General features: G+C 43.4%; 2 protein-coding genes across 3 annotated transcripts; one reads left to right on the top strand and one right to left on the bottom strand.

Moving 5' to 3' along the window:
- Window positions 1–365: 365 nt before the first annotated feature.
- On the bottom strand, window positions 366–8,093 carry haus2 (HAUS augmin like complex subunit 2). 2 transcript variants are annotated; one of them, XM_056426655.1, is made up of 7 exons: window positions 7,784–8,093; window positions 1,470–1,556; window positions 1,278–1,376; window positions 1,116–1,185; window positions 826–958; window positions 642–750; window positions 366–546 (listed from the first exon to the last, which is right to left on the bottom strand). In XM_056426655.1, exons 2-7 carry the CDS (start codon window positions 1,554–1,556, stop codon window positions 445–447), a joined length of 600 nt encoding a protein of 199 aa, XP_056282630.1. In that variant the 5' UTR covers window positions 7,784–8,093; the 3' UTR covers window positions 366–444. The 2 variants fall into 2 exon arrangements, with proteins under 2 accessions (XP_056282630.1, XP_056282629.1); XM_056426654.1 differs by having other exon boundaries at window positions 7,795–8,092.
- A 550-nt stretch (window positions 8,094–8,643) lies between these two features.
- On the top strand, window positions 8,644–10,696 carry lrrc57 (leucine rich repeat containing 57). Its single transcript, XM_056426653.1, has 5 exons — window positions 8,644–8,824; window positions 8,934–9,069; window positions 9,197–9,465; window positions 9,594–9,779; window positions 9,956–10,696. Exons 1-5 carry the CDS (start codon window positions 8,741–8,743, stop codon window positions 9,995–9,997), a joined length of 717 nt encoding a protein of 238 aa, XP_056282628.1. The 5' UTR covers window positions 8,644–8,740; the 3' UTR covers window positions 9,998–10,696.
- Window positions 10,697–10,950: the final 254 nt, after the last annotated feature.

Here is a 10,950-nt window from a genome sequence, read left to right as displayed (position 1 = left end):
TCTGATGGGTCCAGAACATTGAAATCTCCGCACCAAAACACAGAAATTCTTAACTCATGGAAATATTAGCAGAAGTGTACAAAAAAAATGAGATTTAATTAATGACCACATGAATGTAAACGTGAAACAACGTGATAGAATGATTCTCTATTTTTATTCTGCAGTATAAATAATATAAAGTCTCTTTCAGACACTCAGCCTTTTTAAATTAGTAAAATTGTGTACGTAGAGTCCAATTGGGCATCAGATTGTTTAAAAAGTTCACACTAAAAGTGCTTCATACTATTTGTACTAAATCCAAAATATTAGGTTTATTAATTATGGAAGACAATTTTTTAAAGTTTGGGCTGAAAAGAAATCTATAGTTACAGTGAACAGCAACAGAACATGCCTTTAATATAATAACAGGAGGAACACAACAGAGGAACACGTGAGGGTCAGAGGTCAACAAGCAGAGCTGTGGTGGACTGCGTTCCTCTGGAGAACCTGAGTGGACAAACTCTCCACCTCCCCCACATAAGTCAGGAGCCGGGCGAGCGATGTGTTCTGATATAGAGAGAGAGAGAGAGGTTTAGTTCATGTGGCAAAATGTGACTGACATGTGGCAACATGTGACTGACATGTGACGTCATGTGACTGACCAGCTGAGCCAGGTGGTCGCTTGCGGCCGGGCTGCTGCGGACCGAGTCCAGCTTCTCCTCAAGAGTCTCAACGAAGTCCAGAATCACCTTCACCAGGTCCACCACAAACCTGAAACCACATACTAGTCTTTATACGAGTACAGCTGGACCTCAGACCGGGTCTGACCCGGACCAGCTGGACTACCTGTGCAGGTGAGCCTGGAGGGGCAGGTTGGTGCGACCCAGTGGCCTCATGAGTCTCTGCCTCAGGCGGTTCTGGTCCTTCAGGAGGTTCTGCAGGTGATCGCAGAACATCTGCAACATCTGGAACCTCGGAGCTGAACATCAGATATTATATGAATATACCTTTATTTTGGCGGGGTGGAAACCTCATTCACCATGAACACGTTAGTTTGAGTTCATGTTCGTGTTTTAGATCAGGTGTGTGTTAATAGGTGTGTGTGTCTGTGTGTGTTGGTGTGTGTGTGAACCCACCCAGATGGAAGGTGTGAGTGACATCTGCGCTCTTCCGCTGTGTCTGCAGCAGCTCTGTCTCCAGCTGCAGCTGGAGACAGAATCATCTCTTTAAGTCCACAACAACGTTACATGTGGTCTGAGTCCATCAGAGGACAGGAAGTGAGGTCACACTGGAGATACCTGGGACAGCTGCCTCTGCGTTCTGATCCGCAGCTCAGCCTCGTGCAGGTGAGATGAGAAGGTGGGGCTCAGCCTGGAGGAGGCGGAGTCTATTTCTTCCTGAGGACAGTTAAATGTTCCACATTTACAGAGTCCCTCGAACAGGAAGTCTTTGAACAGGAAGTGTTTCCTTTAGAGAATGAACATTCTGACCTGAGACACAACGTCTCTGGAGACACATCTGGACAACAAGATGGCAGCAGGAGTCAAGGAGAAAGGAGACGAATCCCACTGAAGCATCTGAAACACAGAAGAGGCAGAAACAGTGGCGGTGCGTCCATAGAGGGCGCTAGGGCGCCGCCCCTCTTAAAATGTTGAGATGAAGAAAAAAAAGAAGAAAAAAAATCCTGTCAAAAAACATTATATACCAAATCATTTAAATAGCAAATATACCGTGTTGACGCGCTAAATGTGTGTGGGAGACCGTCAGCCTGTCAACAACCACTTAAGTTAAATGTGACATCAATAACATATCGCCACTCATCACGGAGAGAAGCCCCTCCCCATTTCCGGGGCTCCGGCCCAACGTGTGTGTGCGGCAGCGAGCAAACATTTCACGGTCGTTTCGGCAAGGACGGCTTCTCATTGGCGGATGAAACGTGAATCTTGGGGCGCAAACATGTGCGCCCTGGCCAATGACATCGTTTCTTATTTCACGTGACTGGACTATTCGGCAAATGAGAGACCGGGATCGTTCCCTCAGCCCAGAGAGCTCCACGGAGCTACGGGAGCAAGCTGCTAACCGGAGCTGTTAGCTGGAGGCTCAGTGAGTAATGCGCTGTTTAGTTTCTCCTGTCTGTTGTTCCAAAGTCCTGGGACTGAAACTCTCTGGACTACAACGGGGGGAGGGATCTAAAGAGCTGCAGACAAGTGTAAAGCACGAATCTTGCTAACAGCATGAAGCTAACCCTGTTTGCAGAGCAGAGCAGCAGAAGGAGACCGAACTGGCATCGAAAACACACCGAAGAAGTTCTGAAAAACAGACACATTCCCTCCAGAATAATGGAAACAGGCTGGTTACAGACATGATTGACTTTAACCAGAGAGTTAGAGAAGTTTGCCAACTTTAAAGAGAGGAGGGCTACTTTTTTTTTTCTTTACATATAGTGGGTCTACTCTGTCAAACAGTTAGAAATGCACTCTGTCATTTCTTGTTTTCAATGTATTGTATTTTATTTTTGTTTGTTGTTCAACGATATTGTTGAGTGTTTGTGAATTTTATTTTAATGAGCTATTTTTATTTAGCGTTATTTTTAAAAATCTGTTTCCTGCGGAAATTGCTTTCCATCTCTGTTGCACTTCCTGCTCCTGAGTCCCGTCTTTCCCTCACAATGGTTTTATATTGCTGAGGGTGAGTTGAGTGAAAAACTATGTCGCACTATTTTGGCTATATTCTTTAATAAAAATTAACCGTTTGTTACATACGGGTCATTCCTAGCATTCAGTGCCATTTAGGTCCCCAACACATTATATCATATATTTTGCATGTAAAAGGTCAAATGCTTATTTTTAAAAGCTTGGTTTTACATGTTTATTCCCCTCTACTATAAAACATCAATGTTATTTTCCCAGGATATTCAAAATGCTAAATAATTACTCTGATTTTAGCACAAGTAGGCCAAATTGCTGTGTCCCAAATCATGTTTGCTCAACTTCTCTAACGGATATAAACAAAGAAATCAAACAAATACAAACAAATTCTACATTTGTGTCACTGTTATGTAACCCTTTTATTGATATTCATCACAAAATACAAAATAAAAATGGTAATTCATTTTATTGATTAAAGTTTTTAAAAGTGTGTGTCCCTGTTTTAATGTCCCCCTGTTACTGTGATTTGAATCCTCTGGACACGCCCCTTTACTATGCTACTATTTGTATGACTCAAGAAGAAGGATACATTTTAGGCGGGAAAATCATCTTCAAGAAGCAGAGTAAGTATGCACTCTTCCTTCAACAATTTTTTAATGTTTTTTACTAACTTAACTGTTGCGGTAAAGCATAACATGTCCACCCTGTTATGCTCATTTTTTGTGGAAACTGATCAAAATGTTTACATTTAGAAAAAAATGTGAATAAAGCTATCAAATATCTTTCTCTGATGTCACAAGTGCTAGCTTGATCATCATCAGACATGTAGCAATAGCCAAGTTTAGCATACAATGTCCACCCTGTTACTATGTTTCACAGTAACAGGGTGGACATACAGTAAGGGGTTGTTAAAAGGCTAGATGATTAACTATTTCCAGCATGTGCTGTTATGTATTGTTTGTTTAATATGCATATATGTTATATATATTACATTATATATATATATATATATATATATATTAAATTATATGATATCTAATGGTATGAATGTATTTATCAGGAAATGGCAGCGTTGTCTAATGCAGAAAAGCAGCGACGCTACAGGGCACGAAGGGATTCAGACAATGAAAGAAGGAAGCAGTACCTGGATAAAGAGAAGGCAAAGTGGAAGAAAGACAGAGAAGAAGGGAAAAAAAAGAAAGTGTCAGACCTCAGTGAAAGAGAAAGGAGAGAACAGAGAAAGAAGTGGCAAGAAAAGAAGAAAAAGCTTAGGGATAAAGCAAGAGCCAGCGTAATGACCACTCCACCTCGAAGTCGAGACAATGCAGCACAACAAGGGCCCTCAAGGTTAGAATAAAGTTATGGGTTAAATGATTTGCAGATTGTGTGTATCTGGATTTGAATTATCTTACATGATAAAGCAAACCATTTTGTGTTTCAGTGATTGTAAATTGTGACAATAAACTTTTTTTGTGTTATAGGCAATACGTTGTTGGACGGAACAATGTCAGAAGGGGGAGAAGGAGGCTCCAGAACCAGATTGAAAAACTGGAGGCCACATTGAAGAGAGAAATTAGAAAAATGTACAAATACAAAAGAGAGACCAGCGTTTGGCTGGGGAGAACAAATCCGGTCGGTCTAGGGTGAATTACCTGCTTCGCAATCAAATAGTTAAGGACACAATTAGAAAAAGATTGTTATTGCAGGAAGCCATAATTGAAGACATCAGAAATAAATACAAAAACACCGGAAGGAACGAGAGAAACAAATAATTGCTAAAACAACAATAGGAAAGATTATCGAGAAATACAGGCTGCAGAGGGATGCACAGAAAATTCTTGGCTTTTCAAAAAAGCGAGGTCAAAGACCAGATGGAGCGCTGTTGACATTTGAAAGAAAAGTGAGCAACAGATTACCTGCTGAATGCAAAGCAAAAGTAAAAGCATTCTATTTGAGAGATGACGTCAGCCGGATGACAACGGGACGAAAACAAACTGTCACTCAAAAGAAGACGAAAAATCAAAACGTTTGCTAACTGACACGATGAAAAATCTGCACCAGAAATTCCTTTCTGAGCATCAACATCGGGTCTCTTACTCGTGTTTCTGCACCTTGAGACCATTTTGGGTTGTGGTGCCAACAGAAGCTGATCGAGAAACCTGTCAGTGTAAAACTCATGAGAACCTACAGTTCATGGCCAACACTCTAAACAGCCAAGGCATGTCAGCTACAAAAAATATTGAGGAAATGGTAGATGCAACCATGTGCAATCCAAAATCCAAACTCTGTGCATACGGCGAGTGTAAAGACTGTGTTTACACAACACATAAAATGCTGAGAGCTCCTGAAAACATAGAGGTAGGTATTACCCAGTGGTCTTTGGAAGCCAACATCCATAATGGAGAGGAGCCAGGGAAAAGGTCAACAATCACTGTCAAGAAAAATGTGATGACAACAGAGGATGGACTTGCATGTGACTTTCATGACCGACTGTTCAGATTTAGAAGGCACATATTTAACATTCGGTGGCAGTATGGAGCCTATAGACAACTAAGGGAAAACTTGAGGAGCAATGAATGTCTAATTCATGTAGATTTCAGTGAAAATTACTCCTGTAAGTACTCTAAGGAAATTCAATCTGTCCATTTTGGAGGTTCCCACCAGCAAGCAACCCTGCACACTGTAGTGCTTTACACAGCAGCTGAACTGTCTCCAGTGACTTTCACCACCATTTCACCTTCCAGATGCCACGATCCCCCAGCCATCTGGGCCCATCTTGACCCTGTTTTGGACATGGTGAGGGAGACACCCTGATATCAATCGCCTGCATGTTTTCAGTGACGGCCCAGCAACTCAGTACAAACAGAAGGGTAACTTTACCTACTATCTCAAGAGCCGTTCAAAAGGCTTTCAAGCCGTCAGCTGGAACTTTTTTGAGGCCAGCCATGGAAAGGGTGCTCCAGATGGTGTTGGGGGTACCCTTAAAAGATCTGCTGACAGAATTGTCAAACATGGAGAAGATATCCCCAATGCGGAAACCATGTTCCACGAGTTAAAAAAGTCGGGCACTTCAGTGGAGCTTTTTCTCGTGGGAGAAGAAGTTGAGAAAAAAGGGCAGGAAATGTTGGATGGGCCGCAGCTTGTGCCTGTGAAAGGAACTATGAAAATTCACCAAGTCATTTGCCTCTCTCCAGGGATTATCAAATACAGGGACATAACCTGTCTTTGCCAGGCTGACAAGGGCAAACTGGACTGTCCGTGCTATGGGCTGAAGGAGGTGAGCTTGGTAGAAGGGCCGATTCAAGAATGCACCAGAGAACCAACCCGGCCTGAGGTCCTCACTAAAGAAGAAATTGGGCAGTGGTGCATCATTAAGTATGATGGTGAACCCTTCCCAGGAATCATCCTGGAGGTGGAAGAAGACCTGAAGATCAAGTGTATGCATAGAAATGGCATTAACAAATTTTACTGGCCCAGTCCACGAGAAGGCGTCAGTTGGTACAGAGATGACCAGATTGTATGCCTCATTACAGAGCCGCAACCAATCAATAAGAGGTCTGACCAGCTGGAAAAGTCTGTTTGAGTTTCTTAGAGAAGCAACTGGGTTGCTGGCTAATGGAATAGATCGGTTGATGTATAGATGGAGAATGTTGGTACTACATATGTATTAACTGTTGAATATGTTCATGAATATTGTATTGGGTGGACTTTTATGGTTGAAGTTTGGAGTATACGTATTTGTCAGGGCCTGGGGGATGCGGGGCGGGTGGGCTGTTATTGTTAATTATAATAATTCTTGTTAGTATTCTTGGTAAAATGAAATGTAATTAAATAATATATAATATAACATTTTGACACCATTAATTAAATGTAGCCTAATGTTTAAGGATTTATGTTCTTAATTAAATATGTTATTGTATTCACTGATACAAGTCCTCCCTGTTACATCCCGTTTCTCTTGTGTCCACCCTGTTACCTGTGTTTCTTTTTATAATAATTAAATGAAATGAACAAATATGACCCATGTCTTTGTAGTCCTTTGCAGGGAATGATTTGACAAAATTAATTTACTAAAACATGCGGCCACATTCCAATTAAATTATGTTTTATTCTAAAACAAATGGGTTGAACTTACATTGTGCCTCAAAATAGTAGTATTTTTCGAAATAATGCATTTTTAAAAAATGTTTTGTTAAATTATTTTGACAGGTTAAGTAAGGAACATTTCAGCTGTTAGATAATTAACATTTATAATGATTGTGTAGTCAAAACACTTTTTCATAGACATGACAATGTCTGTAACAGGGTGGACGTTTTGCCTCGTTTGCATCCGATTATTAGGTCACAATTATTTAAACATAATATCCTGAGCTTGACCAAAACCTTTTTCTTATACTTTAACAAGCCATCATTCAGATTAAATAGAAAAAAACATGGAAAATTATGTTTTTTTATTTTTGATCAACCTAGCTGAAATGGCACCGAATGCTAGGAATGACTCATACAGTAATGGAATGCTAATACGATCCCGGCGTCCAGCTGTCGTGTCATTTAGACCGTCAACATATACGTTTGGTGGCGGTCTCATTGAGCCACTTTGGCACCGTTTGTTTAGCTACATCCGGTCGCCCCGACGTATATTTTCCTTGTGTAAATTGTGTTGTTTTGCGTGTATAGGAAGTGGAAGTGCAGAGACAAATCGGAAGGCAAATGTGTGTGTTCTGTTGTCTTCTGCAGAATAAATAAGTGCTGGGAAAATCCACCATCTGAGCCGACTTCTTCCATGCCCGTTCCACATCAGTTACATCTGCTCTGAACCTCTTTCATGTGAGGGTGAAACTCTTTTATTTTGCAAACCTCTGAAACCCAACCCAATGTTTCTTAAAGCTGCTCTGAACCTCTCATGCCCAAAGTTACAGTGTGTTGATAGTTGTTATTGGACAGTGTTGAGCACGGTGTGTTCTTGAAATAAAGCGTTGTTTTTTACAATATTCTACTCAAAACCTCTTTTCTTCTCATTGTTGAGTGCTATTTAAACCGCGTCGCCCAACTGCGCCCCCCCCCCCCCAAAATTCACCAGCCGCCACTGGGCAGAAACACAGAAATAAAGAGGCTTAGAGATGGAAGTAATAAGGCAGAAACATAGCTGTACGTACTTGTTTCTTACCTTTTATACAAAGTGAGACGTAACATCCACATCGGCTCTGAACCCGCCAAAGTTTGTTTCTTCTTCTTCTTCTACTTCTACTTCCGCCGCCGCCGCTGCTTCTTCTTCTGTGTTTACCGGCAGCTTTCGCGTCACCGCCCCCTATACAGGTTTGTTCTTTACATTCTGTATTATCTATGTTTTGATATTTATGGTGCTGTTACTCTCCGATTCGTTTTCGTCAAATGTTCAATGTTCATGCGCAATAAAAATAATAATCACATCACGCATTCAAAATACGTTTCGAGTAAACGTCCCGAGTTATAGCCTGCCGTTCTCACCCCGACCCGGTGGTGTCGGCAGTGAGCCCGGAAGCTGTTCGTCCACCGCCAATTAAAACAGAAGAAGCGCTGTTCCCATTGGCTCCCACAGTTTCCGCTGAGCAGCGCAGGGGCTCCTCCTGGTTCACTCGGTTATTTGATCAAACTTCAACTGTTGGACAGGAAGCGACGTTTTAATGTTTTAATGTGCGCGCGCATGTGAGTTTATACAGCCTGGTTTCCTGTTTGTGGAGCTGCTAGCTGCGTAGTTAGCTCGTGTAGTTAGCTCGTGTAGCTCATGTGTGTGCAGTTAGAGTGTGTAGTTCAAGTGTGTTGTCTAGTTGCACAACTCAACAGTATGAACATGTCGTGATTATTAATGTTAAAGCAAGCTCTTCCAGCCTGTTGACACTCTTCTTTTTCTGCAGTGACGTCACTGCGTGAGCGCATTAACCCCGATGAAGAAGCGGATCAGCTGATCCCAGGACTCGCTGAGGCTGCTCTAGGTCGAGAGGGTGGAGCTGCTCCTCCGCTGTGTTGGTGCCCGCAGAGAGAGAGAGACCGAGACAGACGGGGCGAGAGAGAGACAGGCAGGCAGGCGGGCAGCCGGGCAGCCGGGTGGGAGGGTTCCTGGCTCAGGGCTCCAGATGGGGAACAGTGCGCTGAAGTCTCACCTGGAGACCTCCCAGAAGACCGGCGTGTTCCAGCTGACAGAAAAGGGGCTGCCGGAGGTGAGACCCCGATGATGTCATCGTGTTTACGGGACACATTGTTGTGGTGACACCAAAAACAAAGGATCTGAAGACGTGGACTTCCTGTTTGACTCTCGTCCCGTTTCAGTTCCCCGAGGAGCTGCAGAGGCTCACCGGCAATCTGCGGACGGCCGACCTGTCCGCCAACAGGATCGAGGTCCTCCCCGCCAACATCGGGAACTTCCTGCAGCTCAGGAGTCTGACGCTCAACTCCAACCGACTGGGTGAGTCCATGTTGTTGTTGTTGAGGAGGAGGAGCACGGAGACCTGTGGTTCAGTTCTACTGGACACATCCTTATAAAATGGGGGTCAGCAGGTCCTCCACATTTACCTCCAGGTCTCTGTCCCCAGCTGGTCTCCCCAGTGAGATCGGGAAGCTGAAGAAGCTGGAGACTCTGAGTCTGAACGGGAACCGGATCCAGCAGCTGCCCCCCAGTCTGGGCCAGCTCAGAGCTCTGAGGACCCTCAACCTGTCTGGGAACCAGTTCTCAGAGTTCCCCCCCGGACTGGGAACCCTGAGGCACCTGGACCTGCTGGACCTGTCCCGCAACAAAATCCGCAACGTCCCCTCAGCCTTGTCCGAGCTGCAGACCATCGAGATCAACCTGAACCAGAACCAGGTACCTCCAGACCCCCGGTCCTGAACTCTAGTCCGGTTCAGAGTGTAAACTAGACGCCGGATTAGAGACTAAACTTCGGAGTCGTGTGGGTGCTTTGAGGTCTGAAGTAATCTGTCCTCCTGGTCCAGATCTCGGTGCTGTCTCCGGACGTGGCCCTGTGCCCCCGTCTGAAGGTCCTCCGTCTGGAGGAGAACTGCCTGGAGCTGTCCTCCATCCCCCCGTCCATCCTGGGGGACTCGCAGGTGTCCCTGCTCTCAGTGGAGGGAAACCTGTTCGAGGTCAAGGACCTCAGAGACCTGGAGGGCTACGACAAGGTCAGAACCACTTCCTGTCCCGCTGCATTCAGGGCCTGTGGGACAAAACCAGGAGGTTGTAGAGCAGACAGTCTGTCATGGTCCCTGTTGGTCTTTGATGTGTCTGATGGTCTTTGATGTGTCTAATGGTCCCTGGTGGTATCTGCCCCCCCCCCCCAACCCCACCCCACCCACAGTACATGGAGCGTTTCACGGCCAACAAGAAGAAGTTCACCTGAAAACCTTCAGCAGTGAATCTTAGAGTCTAGACCGTGGAGAGTCACCGGGGCAGAGGGGGTGGGGCCAGTCGAGACTCCGCCCACCACTGCAGCTTCTATACAGAACCCCCCCTGCTGTTTCCTGAGTCGTAATCAGACAGATGACATGAGGGAACCCATTTAACACCACAGAAGAAGAACAACAGCAGCTGTGGTGGTGGTGAACCTTCAGAATGTTTACAGGACTCGGAGACTCAGGGACTCAGGGACTCATGGACTCAGAGACTCATGGACTCAGAATGAGTTCACAACTCTTAACTCATTGTTCGACCTTTAGCTGTAAGGTGAACCCTCTGAAGGACGTGAACTGAGTTGATAGAGAAGAAGAGTTGAAGATGTTGACTGGATGAACCTGATTCCCAGAATGCTCTTTGGTTTTATTCATCAGAGAATAACTAATTAAACTATAATAAATACATATTTCAGCATCTCTACAAAAGTATTGTACAATAGTCACCGCAAGTTAATATAAACATTATTGTTGGGTCAGTTTTGATTATTGATCCTCTAACATCCTCGTCATCATCTTCATCCTCTATACACACGAAGAACTGACTTCATTTCATGTTTTATTAAACATTTCTTGTGTTTTCTGATTTAATATTTATTGAAATGAATCAGCAGGTCTCAACCAATAAAGTAAATAAAGAATAAATATGATGTCACATGTTTGGACTTCTCCTTTAACTTAACGTATATAATACATGTGTATTTATAATGTATATTTATATACATATATTATGTATACATAAATATAATACATGTCTATTTTTATATGAATAATACATGTGTATTTATATACACACATGTACATATGTATATATACAAATGTTTGTGTATACATACATATATTAGACATATGTGTATATTTGAATATATATACACATATTAGACATACTTATATGTACATATAT

This window comes from Pseudoliparis swirei, chromosome 11 (assembly GCF_029220125.1).
Source record: "Pseudoliparis swirei isolate HS2019 ecotype Mariana Trench chromosome 11, NWPU_hadal_v1, whole genome shotgun sequence".
In the NCBI taxonomy this organism is placed as follows: Eukaryota; Metazoa; Chordata; class Actinopteri; order Perciformes; family Liparidae; genus Pseudoliparis; species Pseudoliparis swirei.
This window is presented reverse-complemented; position numbering and strand designations above follow the sequence as displayed.

What these genes read in the sequence shown, in the direction of transcription:
- haus2 (XM_056426655.1), bottom strand. Translation starts at nt 1,556, where the DNA reads ATGCTTCAGTGGGATTCGTCTCCTTTCTCCTTGACTCCTGCTGCCATC. An exon ending in CTCCAGGCTCACCTGCACAG is followed by an intron (nt 751 to 825) that starts GTAGTCCAGCTG and finishes ATGTGGTTTCAG; the next exon opens with GTTTGTGGTGGACCTGGTGA. An exon ending in GCGACCACCTGGCTCAGCTG is followed by an intron (nt 547 to 641) that starts GTCAGTCACATG and finishes TCTCTATATCAG; the next exon opens with AACACATCGCTCGCCCGGCT.
- lrrc57 (XM_056426653.1), top strand. Translation starts at nt 8,741, where the DNA reads ATGGGGAACAGTGCGCTGAAGTCTCACCTGGAGACCTCCCAGAAGACC. An exon ending in CAGAAAAGGGGCTGCCGGAG is followed by an intron (nt 8,825 to 8,933) that starts GTGAGACCCCGA and finishes GTCCCGTTTCAG; the next exon opens with TTCCCCGAGGAGCTGCAGAG. An exon ending in TCAACCTGAACCAGAACCAG is followed by an intron (nt 9,466 to 9,593) that starts GTACCTCCAGAC and finishes CTCCTGGTCCAG; the next exon opens with ATCTCGGTGCTGTCTCCGGA.